The 8,613-nt window shown below is 35.6% G+C and overlaps 1 protein-coding gene across 4 annotated transcripts in view; it reads left to right on the plus strand.

Moving 5' to 3' along the window:
* The window catches only part of NIPBL (NIPBL cohesin loading factor), a 201,048-nt gene extending 195,535 nt beyond the window's left edge, over positions 1 to 5,513 (plus strand). For 3 of the 4 annotated variants that reach the window (XM_059060223.2, XM_067030885.1, XM_067030884.1), the window contains 2 exons: positions 3,773 to 3,961; positions 4,524 to 5,513. In XM_059060223.2, coding sequence (XP_058916206.1) covers positions 3,773 to 3,961; positions 4,524 to 4,889 — 555 coding nt within the window. In that variant the 3' untranslated portion in view covers positions 4,890 to 5,513. Of the gene's footprint in view, positions 1 to 3,772; positions 4,003 to 4,523 lie in introns of all 4 variants that reach the window. The other variant, XM_059060224.2, reaches the window with a different exon arrangement.
* Positions 5,514 to 8,613: the final 3,100 nt, after the last annotated feature.

Consider the following 8,613-nt stretch of genomic DNA (forward strand, 5'->3'; position numbering starts at 1 on the left):
GCATCAGGGCTGGGACTTCCGTTTTTTGGGAGGTTTTTTGTTTTGTGGGTTTTTTTTTTTGGCTGCGTTGGGTCTTTGTTGCTGCACGTGGGCTTTCTCTAGTTGTAGCGAGGGGGGCTACTCTTCGCTGCAGTGCGCGGGCCTCTCACTGCAGTGGCCTCTCGTTGCAGAGCATGGACTGGCCCTAGGCATGCGGGCTTCAGTAGTTGTGGTACGTGGGCTCAGTAGTTGTAGCTCGCAGGTTCTAGAGCACAGGCTCAGCAGTTGTGGCGCATGGGCTTAGTTGCTCCACGGCATGTGGGATCTTCCCGGACCAGGGCTGGAACCCGTGTCCCCTGCATTGGCAGGTCGATTCTCAACCACTGCACCACCAGGGAAGCCCGGGAGTTTTTTAATTACAGTTTCAAATTCAGTGCTTGTAATTGATTCATATTTTCTAATTATTCCTGGTTCAGTATTGGGAGACTGTACCTTTCTAAGAATTTGTCAGTTCCTTCCAGGTTGTCTATTTTATTGGCATATAGTTGCATATAGTAATCTCATGATCCTTTGTATATCTGTGGTGTCTGCTGTAACTTCTCCTTTTTCATTTTTCATTTTATTGATTTGAGTCCTCTCCCTTTTTTTCTTGATGAGTCTGGCTAAAGGTTTATCAGTTTTGTTTATCTTTTCAAAGAACCAGCTTTTAGTTTCATTGATCTTTGCTCTTCTTTGTCTCTATTTCATTTGTTTCTGCTCTGATCTTTATGGTTTCTTTCCTTCTACTAACTTCTGGTTTTGTTTGTTCTTCTTTCTCTAGTTGCTTTATGTGTATGGTTAGGTTGTTTATTTGAGATTTTTCTTGTTTCCCGAAGTAAGGTTGTATTGCTATAAACTTTCCTCTTTGAACTGCTTTTGCTGTATCCCATTGGTTTCGGATTGTTGTGCTTTCATTTTCATTTGTCTCTAGATATTTTTTGATTTCCTCTTTGATTTCTTCAGTGAACCATTGGTTGTTCAGTAGCATATTGTTTAGCCTCCACGTATTTGTGTTTTTATAGTCTTTTTCTTGGAGTTTATTTCTAATCTCACAACGCTGTGGTCAGAAAAGATGCTTGATATGAGTTCAGTTTTCTTAAATTTACCAAGGCTCACTTTATGGCCCAGGATGTGGTCAGTCCTGGAGAATATTCCATGTGCACTTCAGAAGATGTGTATTCTTCTGCTTTTGGATGGGGTGCTCTATAAATATCAGTTAAGTCCATCTGGTCTAATGTGTCATTTAAGGCCTGTGTTTCCTTACTGATTTTATGTCTGGCTGATTGGTCTATTGATGAAAGTGGGGTGTTAAAAGTCCCCCACTATTATTGTGTTACTGTCGATTTCTCCCTTTATGGCTGTTAGTATTTGCCTTATATATTGTGGTGCTCCTAAGTTGGGTGCAGATATGTTTACAATTCTTACACCTTCTTCTTGGATTGATTCCTTGATTGTTATGTAGTGTCCTTCTTTGTCTCTTGTAACATTCTTTGTTTTAAAGTCTGTTTTGTCTGATATGAGTATTGCTACTGCAGCTTTCCTTTGATTTCCATTTGCACAGAATACCTTCTTCTATCCCCTCGCTTTCAGTCTGTATGTGTCCCTAGGTCTGAAGTGGGTCTCTTGTAGACAGCATATATATGTGTCTTGTTTTTGTATCCATTCAGTGAGCCTGTGTCTTTTGGTTGGTGCATTTAATCCATTTACATTTAAAGTAATTATTGGTATGTATGTTCCTTTTGCCATTTTCTTAATTGTTTTTGGTTTGATTCTGTAGGTCTTTCTTTCCTCTTTTGTTCTCTTGTGGTTTGATGACCATCTTTAGTGTTGTGTTTGGGTTGCTTTTTCTTTGTTGTGTGTGTATCTATTGTAGCTTTTGGGCTTGTTCCCATGAGGTTTTGATATAGCAGTCTGTATATGTACAAGATTGTTTTAAGTTGCTAATCTCTTACCCACCTAGAGGAGTTCCTTTAGCATTTGTTGCAAAGCTGGTCTGGTGTTGAATTCTCTTAGCTTTTGCTTGTCTGTAAAGCTTTTGATTTCTCTGTGGAATCTGAATGAGAGACTTGCTGGGTAGAGTATTCTTGGTTCTAGGTTCTTCCCTTTCATCACTTTAAATATATCGTGCCACTCCCTTCTGGCTTGCAGCGTTTCTGCTGAGAAATCAGCTCTTAACCTTATGGGAGTTCCCTTGTATTTTATTTGTCTTCCTTCCCTTTTTGCTTTTAATAATTTTTCTTTGTCTTTAATTTTTGTAAATTTGATTACTGTGTGTCTTGGAACATTTCTCCTTGGGCTTATCCTGCCTGTGACTCTGCACTTCCTGGACTTGGGTGGCTATTTCCTTTGCCATGTTAGGGAAGTTTTCAACTATAATCTCTTCAAATATTTTCTCTGGTCCTTTCTCTCTCTCTTCTCCTTCTGGGATCCCTATAATGCGAATGTTGTTGCATTTAATGTTGTCCCATAGATCTCTTAGGCTGTCTTCATTTCTTTACATTCTTTTTTCTTTATTCTGTTCCATGGCATTGATTTCCACCATTCTGTCTTCCAGGTCACTTATCCGTTCTTCTGCCTCAGTTATTCTGCTATTGATTCTATCTTGCATATTTTTCATTTCAGTTATTATATTCATCTTTATTTGTTCATTAATTCTTCTAGGTCTTTGTTAATCATTTCTTTCATCTTCTCGATCCTTGCCTCCATTCTTTTTCCAAAGTCGTGGATCATCTTCACTGTCATTATTCTGAATTTTTTTTCTGGAAGGTTGCCTATCTCCACTTCATTCAGTTGTTTTTCTCAGTTTTATCTTGTTCCTTCATCTGGGACATAATTCTCTTCCTTTTCATTTTGTCTCTCTTTCTGTGGTTGTGGTTTTCATTCCACAGGCTGCAGGATTGTAGTTCTTCTTGCATCTGCTGTCTCAGGAATGGGGGGAGAGTATTGAATGGGTACAGATTGAGTTTCTTTGGGAGATGATGAAAAAGTTTTTGAAATGACTGTGGTGATGATTGTGCAAGTGTGAATATACTTACTGTCAATGAATTAAACACTTTAAAATGGTAAATGTTATGTATATTTTACCAGAATAAAAATTTTTTAACATTTTAAAAATATTTTCGAGATTGTCCTAAAAAGTAAAAATAAAGTCTTTAATTTTAATCTGCTTTAAAGCTGGTAGTTGAACACAACTAATAATGATTTTTTTGACCAAGAATGTAATGTACACAATGATTTTCATATTATTCATAGACTGCAAACCTTGTACTCTAAATTTGACATTTAATTTAGTTCTTTAAAATTCTTCAACATTTTTTGTTTCCTGTTGTATCCTCTTATCTTGGTGGAGAACAGAAAATGGGGGGCAGAAATGTTTAAAAGTCTGTCAATAATTAGTAATCACTTGGCTGCTTGATAACTTGGATCAGGGTTCGCAACATCTGGCTTATGGGCCAAATCTGGCCAACTGCCTGTTTGTGTAAAATAAAGTTTTATTGCAACAGCCATGCCCATTCATTTTTTTTATTGCATTTTGGCCTGCAAAGCCAAAAATACTTACTATCTGGCTCTTTACAGAAAATGTTTGCCAGCCCCCAACTCGGACAATAGCTAAAGTCTGTTTCACCCACACCAAAACACTACCATGGAAAACATTTAGGAAAAAAATTTTAAATAAAGGAAAACATTTGGGAATTTGGCAGTCTTGTTTGAAAAAATTTACTTAAAATTCTAAATTAACATCTAATTTTTGTAGTTCAAACTTCTCATGGAACATCTGGACCCTGATGAAGAGGAAGAAGAAGGGGAGGTGTCAGCTAGCACAAATGCTCGGAACAAAGCAATTACCTCGCTGCTTGGAGGAGGCAGCCCTAAAAATAATGCAGCAGCAGAGACAGAAGATGATGAAAGTGATGGGGAGGATAGAGGAGGAGGCACTTCAGGGGTGAGGCGGAGGAGGAGTCAACGTATTTCGCAGCGTATTACGTAAAATGATTTTTATGTGCTTATATATGTCAGTCTATTAAATGTACACCAAGTAATGTAATACTTATGAGAGAAAACATTTTGTAGATAGAAATTCTCTACTTATCCATTTATACATCATTTTGTAGAAAGTTTAACATAAAAGACAATAAAAAAGAAAAAAACAGAAATGAGATTTATCCAGCATAAAGGGTTATTAATTTTTCTTTGGATTGTATTAATGTGTGTTATCCTTTTTTATTGTTGATAAGTTTTATGTAGCTTTATGGTTCATATGTATATATAATTTTATATATCAATAAGAGTAAAGACACGGGTACAAATTAAGAGTTACATGGTTTTACAAGTATATGTTAACCCCTTGGCGCTGGCGGTCACGGTGCGTCTCATTGCCGGCAATGGAAGTGTGCTGGGAAATCCCAACTCCCGGCGTCAAGGGATTAAAAGCAATAAAAACAATAATTTCACTAAAATTATTTTGTGTAACACTTGGTCTTTTTTCCCCCCTCCCAATGTTTTAGTCATTGAGAAGGTCAAAACGAAATTCAGACTCTACGGAGTTGGCAGCACAGATGAATGAAAGTGTTGACGTCATGGATGTCATCGCTATTTGCTGTCCAAAGTACAAAGATCGACCACAAATTGCAAGAGTAGTACAGAAAACCAGCAATGGCTTCAGTGTTCAGTGGATGGCAGGCTCCTACAGTGGCTCCTGGACTGAGGCTAAGCGCCGTGATGGCCGCAAACTGGTGCCTTGGGTAGACACTATTAAAGAGTCAGACATTATTTACAAAAAAATTGCTCTAACGAGTGCTAATAAGCTGACTAATAAAGTTGTTCAGACTTTACGATCCCTGTATGCCGCCAAGGACGGGACTTCCAGCTAATGAATTTGTACATGCAGCCAAATTTACAGGAGTTTTTTTTTAAAGGCAGAAAAACTTGAAATATCAACATTCTGGCAAAAAAAAAAAAAATCAGTTTTATGAAGAGTAAGAATGGAACCTGGGATGCAGGAACAAAAGAAGGAAATGTTGGGCAAAACATTTTTGTGGGAGCTCCCTTCGCTGTTGTGCAGCAGAAACAGATTCTCAGTTCATTTTTACTCCCACTGTATTATAGTTTAACAAAAATTGTTTATATCTTGGAAAAAAAAACTTTCTGTTTAAAAAATAAACAAGTGAATGTTGGAAATTAGTCTGTTAATGTTCTTAATAAAGTGTTCTTGGAGTTTAACCTAGCAGCGGATGGCTTTCTTTAGCTTAGCCCAGTTTCCAGGGAAGCATTGTTTTTTCCAGGCTGTAAAATGGCAGAATCTCCTGGATATATAATTTATTCTGTTGGAAAAAAAAAAAAAAAGCATGCAGTATCTATGACCTATCTACAGAAGGAGTTTTTGTAAATGTAGATTTTGATGTATTAGGTCACCCTGAAAACAATACAAGAAAAGGGATCCCCAGGCAATCTGGTGGAGCGAATACTGCAATAAATTTTTTTACTTCTCTTTGTTACTTGTCTGTTTCCATTTGAATTTCTTATTGTAAAGATCTGTTTAAATCCATTTATATTATTTTGCAGTCTTTTATGTAAAATTTATTATATCACTGGTTTTCAAAACAAAACATAAAATATTGTTTATACAGTTTGTATAGGCTGACTTCTGAATAATTGGTATCTATTATTTTCATTCCCATAAGAGGGTGTAAACAATTAATTCCAGGGTTTTATTGTATCCTGCAATATTTAGTATTAACTATATATGATTTAGCACTGTGCCAAACACATTTTCAAGAGTACATTTTGATATAAAAAGAAACTATAGTTTATTCCTTGTATGCTTCAATTTCTTTCTAGTAATGTCATGATGGTAATATTTATTTTTTAAACCTTGGGGAAAGGTAACAATCATGCTATTTTGGAAAACTAGCATTTCTCTTAGTTAAAATTGTGCCATGTGTTATTTTCAAAATAGAATTGAGATGACTATGACACTTCATAATAACATTACATTTTTCACAAGTTATTTTTTAATGCTGAAAAAGGAGTAATTTTACTAGTTGAGATGTTTACTCATTTTCTATTCTAAATGTTTTATACATCTTTTGGGAGCAGGTGTCGTTTATCTGTTACTACAGATGGGGAGGTGGGTATTTAATTAGTTGATTTGCATAGTTGATGCTCAGAAATAGTAATGCCTAAAATTTATAGGGGACGAGGTCTGTTTCAAAGTTAAGTCTTTTTAAAAATATGTACTATTTTTAAGTCAGCTTTTTAAATCTGACCTCTAGAATGTTAAGTTTTATGAAATTGGCCAATAAATGAAGATACTCAATTTGTGAGGAAGAGTGACATTGCCATAAAATACCTTTCTGTGAACACCTATTAAACCACTATGAAAATAACTTTACAGGATCCATTTCCTATGTGGAATTATTTCAGAACATTTTCTTGAAGGAAATGTTTTCTCATTCTTCTTTTTCTTCCACTTAATTGCATGTTTCCTCTTCCTTTTTACCATGAACTATGTGGGGACAAAACTATTATAGATTGGGTTTTTTTGCCTTTGGAGTTCGTCAGCAAAAGATTTGAGGTGGCTTTTGAAAACAACAATGATATATCAATAAGAGTAAAATACCAGTTAGGAAAAGTAGAGTGTAAAACCCAGCCTCTAGAGTTTTAAAGAATAGAGATGTGGGTAGAAAAGAAAAAAAGCCAGCCAGTTTTGAATGTTGACATTCAGTGATGCATGGTGTCTTTTTTTTTTTTTTAAAGGAACATTTATTTATTTGTTTGTTTTTGGCTGCGTTGGATCTTCGTTGCTGCGTGTGGGCTTTCTCAGTTGCAGCAAGTGGGGGCTACTCTTCATTGCAGTGCATGGACTTCTGATCGAGGTGGCTTTTCTTGTTGCGGAGCACAGGCTCTAGGCACGCGCACTTCAGTTGTGGCACGTGGGGTCTAGAAACAGGCTCAGTAGTTGTGGCACACGGGCTTAGTTGCTCCGCGGCATGTGGGATCTTCCAGGACCAGGGCTCAAACCTGTGTCTCCTGCATTGGCAGGTGGATTCTTAACCACTTCACCACCGGGGAAGTCTCCATGGTGTCTTTTAATTTTTACAAAAACTCTGCTAGTTCAATCTTTTTTCTCCATTTTATAGATAAGGAAAACTGAGGCTCAGCACGATTCAGTAATCTTTTAAATGTTATAATAGGGATTTAAATTGAGTTGGATTAATTGCGTCTCACTACGCTAAGTTAATTGAACATCAAGCATTAAAGGAGATGATCCTTTCTGAAAGTAAACCAGTTCTTAAAGGATCCTTGGAGTATGTACTTAGGGATCCTATTTAGAGTAATGCTTCTGTTAGCTTGGTTGGTCATAGATGAATTGCTGTCTTCAGGGATTTTCCATCTATTCTAAGCTCCAATATTTTAGCTATTAATATATTAATATTGATATAATTGATGAAACCCTTAAATATACAAACCAAGGTTTTCAAAAAGTAGATTTCTCAAATGTGATTTTAGGTCTTAACACTAAAGTAAGTTAAGGCCTTGGCAGTCAATTATACAAAATCAAAATTTTGAAGTGTATTGGAATTTACAAATTTCAATCTATAGTTTGTTGATAAGTAGTAAGCTGTACCATGTTTTATTGATTTGTATTGAAAAGAGGTTATATTTGAAATGAACATTTCTAAGTATGCTTTCACTTTTTATATTAATATGAAATTTAATATTTTCTTATTTAAATTATTTGTTATTATTTTGACGAATGGGTCGTTTTTTAAAAAAATCCATACCAAAATACAAATGCAGAAAATAGAATTTAGTTATCTCTAGGAGAAGAAATTCTGAACTTTTAGGGGAAAGTAGTATATGGCTTATTCTGTTAATATGTTGAATATTTGAATTGTTAGCAGGTAAACTGAAGCACACAGCAATTTTTAACAACTGTAGTCTATTTCATGAAGACAGGTAAGTCTTTTTTGGCCAACCCAATAGATTTCATGACCAGCAAGCAAATTTATCATACGTTCATTTAGAAAGTGAATTTAACCAGGAAGGTGTATGGTTCTCCCTCCTCCACACACCATTTTTAGTTGCATAAAGCACTCATCCTGATCCTGGTCCCTATCTTAATGTTCAGGTAGTCTGCATCTTTAGAAATATTGATATCAACTGGAATAAGATTACTTTTGCAAATATAAAATGCATCAGATTACCCATTTAAAATAACAATTTGAAACATTCGATAGTAATTTTTGCTCTACAAAAGTTCTGCTTGTTTGAATGTTTTGCCTTGCTCATTTTAAAACTATTTATGAAGTTTAACCCTTAGCTAATTTTTGTCATAGAAGATACTTATTACACAAATTGATTTTATTTATGTGAAGTTTTTTTAAATTCACTTGTCCTATTGATCCCATCTGAGAAACATTTGTGTGTAAATTTGGTATGATAGAAAGGTCACTGACCAAATTCCAGTTTGTATAGTTTATTGACCAAGTGGTCATAAAATCCTCATACATTTTGCATGACAACCAAGAAAAAACCACCAAACCACCCTTTTTAAGACTCTCATTGTGTATGGCTTCGTTGCTCATAGTGATG

This window comes from Kogia breviceps, chromosome 4 (genome assembly GCF_026419965.1).
Source record: "Kogia breviceps isolate mKogBre1 chromosome 4, mKogBre1 haplotype 1, whole genome shotgun sequence".
Classification (NCBI taxonomy): domain Eukaryota; kingdom Metazoa; phylum Chordata; class Mammalia; order Artiodactyla; family Physeteridae; genus Kogia; species Kogia breviceps.